Source organism: Nymphaea colorata, chromosome 9 (assembly GCF_008831285.2).
Source record: "Nymphaea colorata isolate Beijing-Zhang1983 chromosome 9, ASM883128v2, whole genome shotgun sequence".
NCBI lineage: Eukaryota > Viridiplantae > Streptophyta > Magnoliopsida > Nymphaeales > Nymphaeaceae > Nymphaea > Nymphaea colorata.
Window position 1 is genome coordinate 15432422 of NC_045146.1, and position 15139 is coordinate 15447560.

At 43.0% G+C, this 15139-nt stretch overlaps 1 protein-coding gene and 1 pseudogene across 1 annotated transcript; both read left to right on the top strand.

Moving 5' to 3' along the window:
- Positions 1–1080: 1080 nt before the first annotated feature.
- LOC116260145 (subtilisin-like protease SBT1.7) lies at positions 1081–8213 on the top strand (annotated as a pseudogene).
- Positions 8214–12393: 4180 nt separating this feature from the next.
- Positions 12394–15116, top strand: LOC116261014 (subtilisin-like protease SBT1.7). The gene has a single exon (XM_031639587.1). It carries the CDS (start codon positions 12642–12644, stop codon positions 14913–14915), a length of 2274 nt encoding a protein of 757 aa, XP_031495447.1. The 5' UTR covers positions 12394–12641; the 3' UTR covers positions 14916–15116.
- The last annotated feature ends 23 nt before the right edge of the window (positions 15117–15139 follow it).

The following is a 15139-nucleotide window of genomic DNA, read 5'->3' on the forward strand; positions in this document are numbered from 1 at the left end:
TTTTAAGACCAATGGATTCGTGATTTTTTGCAGGGGCTGCTGGTGGCAGTCTAATTGATATGGATGTGCTTAGTAAGGAATGATTTTTTTTTTTTTTAATGTCATGCGCACTTTTATATTGAGGTGCTTAAAGCAATGATAACCAATACATAGTCATAATTATCCAAGGAGAAATTAATATTATTGGAGAAAAAAAATCATGAGGCGGGGGCGGTCATAGTCATTTCAATAGATTCAATGTGTTGACTGAAGAACAAGTGGATTACCATGTTAACGTAGATGACGCCAACCAAACCAAGTAAGCAAGAAACAAAATATTGACCTTGCACATGAGGTGCCATGGTTTTCAGAATTCCAAAAACCTAAAGAAAAGAAGAGTTGTTTTAACTTTTTCACTGGCTTGATATATTATAAGTTAATCGAGGCCCTCAAATTGAAAGAGGTCAAGAGTTCAATACATCTTTCATCTTTTAGCATAAACTAGTGATCGGAATCCGCTCTGTATGCGCGGGATCCCATCCAAATTAAATAGAAAAATAACATTATTTTAATGTCGACTGCATGGCTTTGCCATTCAGACTAAATTGAACCATATGAAATGAAATAACATTAATAAATTCGTCTATTTATAAGATTGGTTAACATGAAATGTCAGAAATTGTTAAAATCAGGTTTGAAGAGTCAGGAATTACGAAGCTTTATCTTTAAATTGTACTGAAAGGTGAGCTTCAAATAAAAAACAGGACGATTGATAAGATGATCCCCGCCTTATTCAAGCAACGTGAATGGCACATTCTCCAGCCAATTATTCTGTTGAACATGATATTTAGGGAAAAAAGAAAGTAAGCATTGCCAATTCAAAGCTCCCATACATGCATGCCTTCAGAAACACTGGCTGGGCATCCACATGACGGAACTGTGTGTGCAATCTATATATTGAACAAGGAAAAGCTCCAAAATACCACATTAACTTTTGTCCTTCTGAGTCTTCTCCTTCTAAGAAAGCCCTTAAGGAAAGGAAAAGTTGATCACCTTCTGTTGTTAATCTGGTCATAGTAGAAGAAGAAGGAGAAGATGATGATGAAGAAAATGAAACTGAAGTTGTATCTATTTGTTTGCCTCTTCCTTTGTTTGGCCGTCTTAGCCGCCAGCCAGAAGCAGACCTACATTGTGCGCGTCTCGGAATTCCACATTCCGGCTGTTTTCTCGGCCAAGACGTGGTACCAATCATTGCTCAAGCGCGTTGCGGCTTCAGAAGAGGTGAGGAACGTAATCTACACTTATTCCATCATCCTCAAAGGCTTCGCCACCCGGTTGACTGAAAACGAAGCCGAGCTCCTCCGCCGCTTGCCCGCCGTTCTTTCCGTGCTGCCCGAGATAGTGTTCCAGCTCCAGACAACACGGACGCCTCTGTTTCTTGGGCTCAATCCCGCTACTGGAATTCTACCGGACTCAAAGGAAGGGGATGGCATTATAATCGGAGTGCTTGACACCGGCGTTTGGCCAGAGAGCAGGTGTTACAACGATGCCGGACTCGGCCCAATTCCGGCCAAGTGGAAGGGCGAGTGCACCACTGCAACAAATTTCAATTCCACTAACTGCAACAAGAAACTCATCGGTGCACAATTCTTTTCCGCTGGTTACGAAGCAGCTCGGGGCCCCGTTAAGTCGAGATCGCCTAGAGACGACAACGGCCACGGCACGCACACGTCGAGCACGGCCGGTGGCGCGCACGTCCCCGGCGCGAGCTTCTTCGGTTATGCAACCGGGACGGCGACTGGAATGGCAGCGCGTGCTCGCATCGCCGCCTACAAGGTGTGCTGGGCCAACGGTTGCTATAGCTCTGATATCCTCAGTGCAATGGAGAAGGCAGTCGGCGATGGGGTGGACGTCCTTTCTCTTTCCCTCGGCGGCCAACCCACAGACTTCTTCCTCGACCCCATTGCCATAGGCGCCTTCGCTGCCGTGCAGCGAGGCGTCTTCGTCTCGTGTGCCGGCGGGAACGATGGCCCCCTCCCATCCACCGTCTCTAACGTTGCTCCCTGGATCATGACCGTCGGCGCAGGCACGATCGACAGGGACTTTCCGGCGTATGCAGTCCTCGGCAACGGCAAAACCTACAGCGGTGTCTCGCTCTACAATGGCATACCCCTGCCTGCAACGGCTGTACTGCCGCTCATCTATGCTGGCAACGCTAGCAACCCGATGACTGGCAGCCTCTGTTTGAATGGATCGCTGATCCCGGAGATGGTGTCCGGAAAAATCGTTCTGTGCGATCCCGGTGTCAACCGGGGAAGCGAAAAGGGTGCCGTCGTAAAGGCCGCAGGCGGCGTCGGAATGATCCTCGCCAATGCTGCAATTTACGGCGAGGAGCTCATTACTGGACCGAGCATCCTTCCGACGATAACCGTCGGGCAAAAGAATGGAGACGAGATCCGGCGTTATGCCACCTCTTTCTTGAACCCGAAGGCGACGATCATGTTTGGGAAAACGAGGGTCGACGTCCAACCGTCGCCGGTCGTGGCCGCGTTCTCATCTCGGGGCCCCAACCCCGTCGTTCCGGGAATACTAAAGCCGGATGTGATTGCACCGGGCGTCAGGGTGGACACAGGCCAGGGGGCCGACTGAGCTTGCAAGCGACGCTCGCCGGGTCGACTTCAACATCGTCTCCGGCACCTCTATGGCGTGCCCGCACGTAAGCGGGCTGGCTGCACTGCTGAAAGGAGCGCACCCTGACTGGAGCCCCGCGGCCATCAAGTCCGCCCTCATGACCACCGCCTACACTGCTTACAAGAACGGCAGCCCGTTGCTGGACTCCACGACGTGGGCGCCGTCAACGCCATTCGTTCATGGTGCAGGGCATGTAAACCCTCAGAAGGCGGTGGATCCAGGACTAGTCTACGACATCACTCCCGATGACTACCTCCGCTTTCTCTGTAGCCTCGGGTACACGCCGACGCAGATAGCGGTGGTGGCCGGACGAGCCATCAACTGCACCGGCGTAGAAGCAGGCAGCTTGAACTACCCATCGTTTGTGGTACCATTTGCAGCAGGAATAGCCGAGGAGACGATCGTCGTTAGGAGGAGGGTGACCAATGTGGGGGCCGGGAACTCGAGCTATTCCGTATTGGTGTCCTCGCCGGAGACCGTGAAGGCGGTGGTGGAGCCACAGGAGCTGAACTTCACGCAGAAAGGACAGATGGGGAGCTACACCGTCAGTTTCTCGTCGACGTCGTTGCCATCAGGCACGGCAGAGTTCGGCTTCTTGGAGTGGTCGTGACAGAATTGCAACGACCAAAAGAAGATCAATATGGCAACTATTGGCAAGGAAATAAAGTTGGGCAACGGTCATCAATTAAAGTATACATTGTTTATGGAAATTTCTCAAATTTCCTTTCCTTTTAATATTCCCTTGATGTATAAAGACAAGTGTATCGGCAGTGGTGAATATATCATCATATTGGTCTCTCTTGCTCGTGGATGTAGGCTGCAAAGCTGAACCACGTAAACCGTGTGCCATTCTTTTTCTCCACCTCCTTCTTTTCTAATCATTGTCTCAGTTTATCATGGTATCAGAGCATAAGAAGATCATATGAGACAAACACCATCAAGCTTCAAACAGTGAGTCATTATGGAGCAAGAAAGGGAAACCAGGAATGACAACGATGAAGCCACCATCATTCAAACCAGCGATGGGTCGATGCATAAGATTGTCGTTCATGAACAAGGTAACCCCAATCTCAAAATTACTCACACCTTGCTTGATGGTTTCAACTATTTGCCATGGTCTAAGGCAGTTACACGATTTCTTAGTGGAAAATCTAAGTTGGATTATATTGACGGTAGTATAAAAAAACCTGCCATTAATGATCCAAAATACAAGGAATGGAGGTCCACCAACGACACTGTAGCATCTTGGCTCATAAATTCTATGGAGCCCAAGATCGCAACAAGTTTTACCTTCTTAGAAACCGCCGAAGAAGTTTGGCAAGGGGCCAAAGACCTTTATGGAGAACAATACAATACTGCCCGTATGTATCAATTAGCACAAAAGAAGGGTTGCTTGAAAAAAGGAACGTCATCTATTAGTGAATATCTTGGTACATTTAAAGCAATATGGGATGAGATGGACATATACTCACCTCTTACTACAGACCTTACTAAGGCCAAAAGGCAGCGTGAACAAGATCGCATCTTTGAAATTTTAGCCGGCCTGCCTAATGATTATGAACAACTTCGTAGTCAAATACTTATGGCCCATGATTTGCCTTCTCTAGCATCAGTTTTATCCTTGCTTATGCGTGAAGAGTCCAGGCGTAAGGCTATGGGAATGCTGGCTGACGGTTATCAAGAAATACCCAATGAAGAAAAATTGGCTTTTGCAACAAACAATAATGCTTATTCTACCACCGGTGAGAGGTCATTCAAATACAAACGTGAGGACTCTAGGAAAGTCAAGTGCACTCACTGCAAGAGGAATGGGCACTCTCGAGATTCCTGCTGGTTCCTTCATGGGAAACCTGAAAAAGGGCAGAATTCTTTCATTAGAAGCATGGCTCGCAATCAAGAAAAAAGAGATCACAACTCCAATCAAGCAAATCATGCCACGACTTCATTGGAAAATCAGATCACTTTGGACAAATTGGCTGAAATGATTAAAGAACTTCAAGTCCAAAGAACTGCCGGCATCGCAACCAACTTGGGGAACAAAGGTACAATCAAATCAGGTATGGCTCTTACTTCTGTTAATAACATTGATGGTCAAGATTTACAATGGATAGTTGACTCGGGAGCAACAGATCACATGGCCAATAAATCTTCTCTCTTAAGTTCCTATTGTCATTCTAAAGATATTGGTCCTGTAGCTGCTGCCAACGGGGCTCCAATAGCTGTCAATGGATCGGGTAAAATAGATTTTTTTAACAAAAGTCATTTAAGCAATGTGCTTGTCATGCCTAACCTTACTAACAATCTCCTATCAGTTGCTAAAATTACAAAGGAATTAAATTGCAATGTAGTATTTTCTGCTACTAATGTTATTTTTCAGGATCGGATGACTCAGAAGACGATTGGTGAAGGGCAACTCATCCATGGACTCTATCAAATAAGAACTATGAATCATGCATTGAACGTGAATCATGCCAACAATGGAGAAATTTGGCACCAAAGGATGGGACATCCATCTTCTAGAATTTTAGAATATCTATTTCCTAATCTTTGTTTCAATTGTAGAGAGTGTGAAATATGCAAATTTGCTAGAATGACTAGACCTAAATTTTCTTTATCTGATTCCATTAGCCAAAAACCATTTGATTTAATACACTCTGATGTTTGGGGCCCTGCGCCTATTGATTCTATGGATGGATTTCGTTACTATGTGCTTTTCATTGATGATTTTTCTAGGACCACGTGGGTCTATTTTATGAAAAATAAGTCCGAAGTGTTCTCTCACTTCAAAAATTTTTACAAAATGATTGAAACTCAATATGGACTGAAAATTAAAAGTATTAGATCTGACAATGGCACTGAATATAAAAATCATGATTTCAATTTTTTTCTTGGTGAACATGGTATTAGACATGAGACGTCTTGTGTGGATACACCTCAACAAAACGGTATATCTGAAAGGAAAAATAGACATTTACTCGAAGTAGCAAGAAGTTTCTTATTTCAGATGAATGTACCAAAAAATTATTGGAAATATGCTATTTCTACAGCATGCTATGTTATTAATAGGACTCCGAGCAAATTGTTGAACTACCATAGTCCTATCAAGCATCTCATGGGATCTCAACCTAAGCTCGATCATCTTCGGGTGTTCGGATGTGTTGCATACGTGTGGCAACATCCATCAAAAAGAGACAAGTTAAGTCCTCGATCTATTAAATGCATTTTTGTGGGCTATGATATGCAAAGTAAAGGGTACGTTTGCTATAACCCTGTCTCTAGAAAAACTTTTATTTCCCGTGATGTGCAATTCAATGAATCTCTCTCTTACTTTAACGTCAATATAGATGGACAAAGTTAGGGGGAGCCCACTAACTCAACTTTGCATGATTATGATGACTTGTTTATTACTGTGGTTGATGTACAGGGAGCCAATAATGAGATTCATGCTGAGAATGAAAGCCCCACAAATGATCAAGAACTTGCAACTACTACCGAAGATGTAGAGAACAACTCAACACTTCTCAGAAGATCTGAGAGAATTAGGCACGCTCCTTCACGCCTAGTAGATTATGAAACCTACCCAATCAACAAATATGTGTCCTACAATCAAATTTCCAACAATCATGCCAAGTTTGTTAGAAATCTTGATAACATTCAAGAGCCTAAGTCATTTCAAGAGGCTCAAGAAGATCCTAATTGGAGGAAGGCTATGGATGAAGAACTTGAAGCTCTAAGGCGAAACAGAACATGGGAGGTTGTCACCGCACCAAAAAACACAAACATAGTGGGGTGCAAATGGCATTATAGAGTAAAGTACAATAGCGATGGATCCTTAGAGAGATACAAGGCTCGTCTAGTGGCTAAAGGGTTCACACAGACTAAAGGGTTGGATTATGAAGAAACATTTGCTCCTGTCGCAAAGATGAACACCTTGAGAATATTGCTTTCTATTGCTTGCAACTTGAATTGGAGTCTACATCAACTAGATGTCAAAAACGCCTTCTTACAAGGAGAACTCAATGAAGAAATTTATATGTCTTTACCACCAGGTCACCCAGATGAAAGGAAAGGAAGAGTCTGCAAACTCAATAAAGCTATATATGGCTTAAAACAATCTCCTAGAGCTTGGTACATAAAGTTGAGTCAGGCATTGGAAAAATCAAGGTACCACAAGTGTCACTCAGACAATAGCTTATTTGTCAAAAAATGTGGGGAAAACATCACTGTGGTCTTAGTTTACGTAGACGACATAGTTGTGGCTGGAAATGATACAGAAGGCATTCAGATTCTGAAAGACTACTTAAAGAAAACCTTTGACATAAAGGATTTGGGAAAACTCAAATATTTTCTTGGTATTGAAGTTGCTCAATCGTATAAAGGTATTATGCTATGTCAAAGAAAGTATGCATTAGATATTTTAAAGGAGACTGGAAAGTTAGATGCTCGACCGGCAGACACTCCTATTGAACCAAACCTCAAAATTGGACCTTGCGATGATGAACCTGAAGTTGAAAAAGAAAGGTTCCAACGACTTGTGGGTAAGTTGATATATCTATCAGTTACTCGTCCTGACATCTCTTATGCTGTGAATGTCATTAGCAGATATATGCAAAGTCCAAGAGAATCTCACATGAACGCAGTTGATCGCATCCTCAGATATGTGAAGGGTACTCCAGGGCAAGGACTCTGGTATAAAAGAAACAAAAATATTGACATTGTTGGTTTTACTGATGCTGATTGGGCAGGTGACATTAGTGACAGAAGATCTACCACAGGATACTGTGTTTTTGTCGGAGGAAATCTAGTATCTTGGAAAAGCAAGAAACAGAGAGTGGTGGCTAAGTCTAGTGCAGAAGCAGAATACCGTGCAATGGCATCTGGTGCTAGTGAGCTCACATGGACTAAGAACCTTGTTGAAGAAATGGGTTTTAGTATTACCAAGCCAATGGATATGTTTTGTGACAACATGGCTGCAATACACATATCTACAAACCCTGTATTTCATGAGAGAACCAAACATATTGAGATCGATTGTCATTACATCAGAGAGAAAGTCATATCTGGAGAAATTAGAACTCCTTACATTAAAGGCACCGATCAAGTTGCCGATGCCTTAACTAAAGGAGTCAGCAAACTGAAATTGAATATAGCCACTAGCAAGTGGGGATGTCACAACATGTACGCCCCACTTGAGGGGGAGTGACAGAATTGCAACGACCAAAAGAAGATCAATATGGCAACTATTGGCAAGGAAATAAAGTTGGGCAACGGTCATCAATTAACGTATACATTGTTTATGGAAATTTCTCAAATTTCCTTTCCTTTTAATATTCCCTTGATGTATAAAGACAAGTGTATCGGCAGTGGTGAATATATCATCATATTGGTCTCTCTTGCTCGTGGATGTAGGCTGCAAAGCTGAACCACGTAAACCGTGTGCCATTCTTTTTCTCCACCTCCTTCTTTTCTAATCATTGTCTCAGTTTATCAGGTCGGATGGAAGACACCGGGTTCGTAGCCCTATTGTGTTCACCTGGATGTGAGAGACTCTGTGTGTGTGTGTGTGTGTTGGGAAAGGAGGTGAAACAGTGAATATGCTGCACAAGTTGAACTTTTGTGAAACAGACGAATAATATGTGAGATATAATTTATTTAAATGAATACATATCTATGGAATGCTATTACTGCTGTTAATGTTCTGATGTTAACCTTTCCATTTTAAATGATCAACATCAGAACATGTTTCTTGGACATTCAAAACGAGTTAGAAGGGAAAATAATTACATGTTTAAATATTATTTGTTGTAAATTCATGATCTTCTGAATGTAAAGTTACATCCATATGGAACAAGAAATAAGTGAAAAGTATAGAAAATAAAGAAGCATAGCACATCATAAATGGAAAGGTTACTATAGCAGCAGAATGTTATCCCAAGTTTTACTTTTTTATATGCAGGAAGAATGTGCGTGGCTTAGAGCAGAAGGAAAAAAGAATGAGTGCCGAAAGGAACGGCCTCCTTTATGTAGATGCCAAGCAGGTTTTGTGTTCGGCCCCCAACATTGAAAAAGTGCAAGTCAGATTCAAAACGTCGGATTGAAGTGAATAAGAAGCACAAAAGAAGCCTCATTATAAAGAGAAAACGGGAAAGACACATGTTCTTCCTTCTTCTCTTAATGTGAGACAACCTTGCTAAAAATGTGTAACTTAACGCTTTTCAAATTGATTTACAAATGTTTAGCTTCATTTACACAATTGGTCTGCGTTTGCTTATAATTTTCATTGGTTTCAAGCTAATCAAATGCACCTTCTTAATAAATGCCACATGTTCTCTTCGGGGGAGGAGCTTTCAACCACTCAGCCATAGCCCCGACGTGGCTAAAAAGACGGATTATTCTTCACTTTTCAATCAGGCATAGTTGGAATCATTATTAAGATCAATTTGAAAAATGAAACTACTTAATAATTAGCAACTTGTATTTGAATATAAAAAATAAACATTTTCTTTCAGCTGCTCAAACCTGCAAATGCACACTATCTAAGTCATATCATTTTTAACGTATGATAATTATCTATGGAGTAAGACAGAACCAATCCAAAAACAAGCAACAATCTTTTCACAATCTCCCCTCACATATACGTCCATAAAATATGAGAGAGAGAGAGAGAGAGAGAGAATTGGGAGTGAATAATAATAGCGGTCTTTTTCTTTTTTTTACTACGAATTATTTATGAAGTATAAAGGTCCTCTTGTTTGACTTTAAGGATGTAAATAGATTTGCAGATTTGACGTGTAAACGGCTATTTACCACCTTTTGACTAAACATAATTAGATTTGGACATAAATGTATGAATTACAAGCATCTTTCTTCATGAAATTTCTCAACAAATCCAATACTGAATTTCGAGTACTTGTTCAGCAATCACAGTAAGGCTTTCTATCTAATCTAATATTGGACTTTAGCTATAATCACACTGAACATCAATTGATGATACTCACTAATCCATTGGCGTTCTTATCGATATTGACCTTATCAGCCAAGTTAAAGATAGGGTAATCAATAAAAAGGCTAGCACATGCTGTTAATGTATCACAAGGCAAAAGTTACTACACAGGACATTTGATAAGAAAAACGTTGTGCTTTTGAAATATATAGTCCTAAAATACCATTACATGTTGAATCTCTACAAAAAAAGAGGCCTATACCAGTGAAAAACTCAATGCTACAGGGGGTAATCTATACTAGTACAAAACATGTTTTTGTTTCAAAGATATTATACGAGTATATATATATATATATATATATATATATATATTACTGGAATATTGTTGAACATCCATAATTGCAAGATGGCAGTCTTGAAACATGTATTTTAAGAAACATGGGTTTCAAGAATGCAATGTGTTCGTCATCAAATGCTTTAGTAAGATGCATTGTCAAGGTCAATGCTCTGCCATAAATAGTATATCCGATTTGGATTAGACATTTGACCGAACAGTTCTGAAAAAAATCTTTAATTAAGAAATCCGGTTGGATTCAGATTTAATAAATGACATCTAATATGATTCGGTTTAGGATTGGTATACACATAAACATCGGAAATAAATGTCATCCCGAATTAGTGTTTTTACATTTTGAAAATCGGTCAAATTTCGTTCAAAATTCAGATTTGAGTACAACTTCTCTTTGTTCGTATTTGAATGCGAATATATGTATATCCAAAAAAATGGATACGGTTAAGGGTATATTCAATTCAAATCTGATCCATTGACATCCCTAACCATAAAGACCCATTAATGCAGTTGAACCAAACACATCCAAAGAGAAATGGACGACAAAAAAACAATAGTTCAACAAGAATAATGTTGTCGAAGAGAAGCCATGCAATCAGAAGGCCAAAAGGCTTTAACAAAAATAGTCTTCTGAACCTGAAGACTGAAAAGCAAGCCAGAAAAGTAATAAGAATGCCGCAAAAGAAGATATCGTCAAGAATCAGCCAATCTGCCACCAAAAACAGCAAAGCCATGTTCGCCAAAGAAAATGGCAGCGCTGGGACCTAGGAATGCACCTAGCTAGCTCCAAAAGGAAAAGAAGATCATGAAGATGGTGAAAAAACTGGGGAAGGTTGACGCCAAGATGCTTAAACACAGCCTCTGTACTTCTCACACATCCAGCCAAACGGAGGAAAGCTGTACTGTAGTTGTTATCATCCAATTTAATTAATTTGCTGAAATTTAAACGGAGGAAATCCGCACATTCTTTCCTGGCTATCGTTATGTTTGATGTGAAAAGTGAAAAAAATGTAGGGAAGTAGCGTTCCTACTTCAATCAAGTCAAGACCCGCATTTTCCCTTGGCTCCCGTTTTGATCATGGGAAGAAACCTTTCAGTCGTACATTCTACCGCAGAACATCTTATCATAAAAAACAGACAAAGTTTGACTGCACTTTCCTTTTAATTTCCACGGCCTTTTTACAAATTAAAAGATTTTACCTGTATAACTTTCCGTTCACAGAAATACTTTTTTCCTTTCCCATCCTACCAAAGGCCCCTCTGAGCAATTCGTAGTGGTTATAATGTTCTTGGCCTATCAATTTGTAAAGTATGTGAGACACTAAATCTAGTTTGTCTTGCAATGTTGGCAAGAAACCTTCATCATCTGTTTGACTTTGCAATATATTCGCGTAGTCTTCTCCTTACTTTTCCAGCGACTGAGTAACTTGAGTAGGCAATTACATTGAAACAATAAGAGAAAGACCTCGGAAATGCAGGCAACGTCCTCTCTCTCTCTCTCTCTCTCTCTCTCTCTCTCTCTCTATATATATATATATATATATATATATATATATATATATATATATATATATATATATATATATATATATATATATATATATCATGAAGAGCCATTTGCGGCTTGGCACGTGAAGTTCAGCTTGTAAATAATTCCTGGAAGCTCATGAGGCCATCATGCACCTTGTATGTCGGCCTCCCCAACATTTGCTAGGGCCTTTTCATATCCAATTCACATTGGGGCCTCGTTGCACAAGGCGGGCCGAACATGTGTTTGGACCGAACATATAACTGGTTCATAATATAGGGTTTGCAGTATGTACGTCAAGAATAATTCCTCGAGGTCTGCCAACTGGTAAACACGTACAAGTTCAACATCAGAGAGCTCATGAATTGATTCTTAGGTGTTATGTGAATAGAAGCTAGGCCGAATGGAAGCGGTTAACTCTGTGGAAGAAATCTTTTAGAAATGTAAATTAAATACAATGTGCGAGTGTTAGCAAGCCTAACATGTCGCTCGATCGAATATTTCGTTTGTTTCTTTTGGTTAATACATGTCAATTTCTTGGTAACTAGCTAGCAATTAAGCATATATGATCTCCAAGGATGCATCTATGGGAGGTATAGCTATTTTGCCCATAGCAATAACTAGGATATTGTTTACTTGAGGATGTTCTTGAGCATATGAGACAATGTAAGGAAAAAAAAATATGAAATTAAACTTTGCAAGCAATAAAAAGGAATGAAAGTAGACTTTGTTGGGAGCATATAAACAAAATCCAAGTTGTGGAGATTTGCCAAAAAAGAAAGACTGACCATATTTGAAGCTTGAATTTGTCGATAAAGCAACACCCAGAGCTTCGAGAGTCGGGAGCCTATATATAGATGCTGACCCTTCTGTTTCCTCTCATCGCCTTCCATTCTCCTCCTCTATTCCTGCATATCCTTGTTCCACGAAGGAGTTGCACGCCCTCTCTCTACTTGTAGCCACTGTCCACGATGGAAGATCGATCAGCTTCACTTGCATTGAGCATGTTGCAAACACCATAGTCCCTCCTGCCTAGTATCTTCCATCTCATTCGTTGCTACTTCATTCTCACGGACAAAGAAGCCTTCTTCTTCTTCTTCTTCTTTATTGAGCAGCCATAGATTACTAGAGTAAACACTAGATTAACAAGCATGATGAGGAAAATGAGGGAGTGGCAACCATTTGGTTCTTTCTTCTTCATCTCTTTTATGGTGGTCTGCTTCGCCGCGGCGGAGAAGAAAACCTACATCGTGCAAACCCAACAAGATTTGATGCCAACGAGCTTTTCTACTCCTCAGCTCTGGTATCTATCATTGCTTGAGTCAGTGTCTGATACAAGAGACAGGACAACCATCATCTACACCTACACCACCGTCCTCCAAGGCTTCTCCGCTTCACTGACCTCCACGGAAGCGGAGTCCCTAATGGCGAACCCCAGCATCCTGGCCGTGCTTCCAGAGAAGGTGTACCAACCAGATACGACAAGGACACCACACTTTCTCGGCCTCGACGGTGCAGGCGGCTTACTGCAAAGGTCCAACCAAGGAAGCGACGTCATCATTGGCGTGGTCGACACAGGCATTTGGCCTGAGAGCAAGAGCTTCAGCGACCGTGGGCTGGGCCCGGTTCCATCCAAGTGGAACGGATCGTGCATGGCCGGGACAAATTTTACGACGAGCAGCTGCAACAAGAAGCTGATCGGTGCCCAGTTCTTTTCTGCGGGCTACGAGGCCGCACTCGGTCCAATAGATGAAACGAAGGAATCAAGGTCACCGCGGGACGACCAAGGCCATGGAACACACACGGCCAGCACGGCCGGAGGCGCCCCTGTTCCCGGTGCAAGCATGTTTGGCTATGCACCTGGAACAGCTCAGGGGATGGCAACGAAAGCCCGAATAGCTGTCTACAAGGTGTGCTGGATCGGGGGCTGCTTTTCGTCGGACATCCTCGCTGCCATGGACATAGCCGTCCGCGACGGAGTGGACATCTTGTCGCTCTCCCTCGGTGGCCCCGCGAGTCAGTTCTACCTCGACGAAATGGCCATCGGTGCCTTTGCTGCCATGCAACATGGCATTTTGATTTCCTGCTCTGCTGGGAATTCAGGTCCCTCACCCTCCACTGTCACTAACGTTGCCCCTTGGATCATGACCGTGGGGGCAAGCTCCATAGATCGTGACTTTCCATCATATGCTGTCTTAGGCAATCGAAAGAATTACGTCGGTCAATCACTCTATAGTGGCAAGTCCTTGACCAACAAGGCGACGTTGCCCCTAATTTATGGTGGCAGCGCCAGCAGCTACTGGAGTGGCAAGTATTGCCTGAGCGGGTCGCTCAGTTCCGCCAAGGTTGCCGGAAAGATCGTTCTCTGTGAAATGGGATTCACAACTGTGCTTCAAAAGGGCCTTGCTGTGATGGCAGCAGGTGGCGTTGGGGTTATCGTGACCGGCGTAGAGGAAGATGGTTCTCAGCTTCAAGCTCAAGCACACTTCCTCCCGACCGTCACCGTGAGCAGAAAAAATGGACAGGAGATCCTTGGATACATCCGTTCCAACTCGAGGCCCTTAGCCACCATCATGACAGGCAAGACAAGGGTCGGAGTGACACCCTCTCCAGTGGTTGCCAGGTTCTCCTCGCGTGGCCCAAATTCTATAACGTCGGAGATCTTGAAGCCCGATGTGATTGCACCCGGCCTGAACATCCTTGCTGCTTGGTCAGGAAATAGTGGACCGACCGGAATGGATGAAGACAACCGCAGAGTCAACTTCAACATCATCTCAGGCACCTCCATGTCCTGTCCTCACGTGAGCGGACTGGCTGCACTGCTCAAGGGCGCGCATCCTAACTGGAGCCCAGCAGCCATCAAGTCGGCCTTGATGACCACATCCTACTCTACTTACGCTAATGGGCAGCCATTGCTGGACTCTTCCACCGGGAAGCCGTCCTCGCCATTGGTTCATGGGGCGGGACATGTTGCTCCACAAAAAGCGTTGAATCCAGGCCTCGTGTATGACATCACCTCTGATGACTACCTGAACTTTCTTTGCGGGATTGGGTACACGGAGCAACAAATTGCGGCCGTGGCTCGACAGACATTCACTTGCACGAAGGGCAGAGGTGGCCTGAACTACCCATCCTTCGTGGTGCAATTTAGCCCAGCACAGAAAAGCGTCAACTTAACAAGGACGGTGACCAATGTGGGGGATCCATCGTCCAGGTATTCAGTCTCCGTCTCATTGCCTTCCTCGGCGACGGCAGTGGTAAATCCACGGGTGCTCCAATTCCGGACAGTGGAACAGAAGATGAGTTACAGTGTCACGTTTACCTCAAGCATCTCCTTACCACGCGGTACGTCTACATTTGGGTACTTGGAGTGGTCTGATGGTAAACACCGAGCTCGCAGCCCCATTGTCTTCACCTGGATATGAGAGACTCTCCCTCTCTCTCATATCTCTCTCCATCTGTGTAGTCTTGTCTGCCTTAGTTTCTCCTCAATAACTTTCGCCATGGGTGGGCGACTATGTGAGTGTTAAGTGAGTTTCCGTCTGTGGTTTCTTTGTTTGAATTTCGACGTAACATGCCAACAATATGGAGCTTAATTTAATAACTTGGCATAGATAAAGAGTCAGTTTGGTTGTTGAATGCCTGAAGC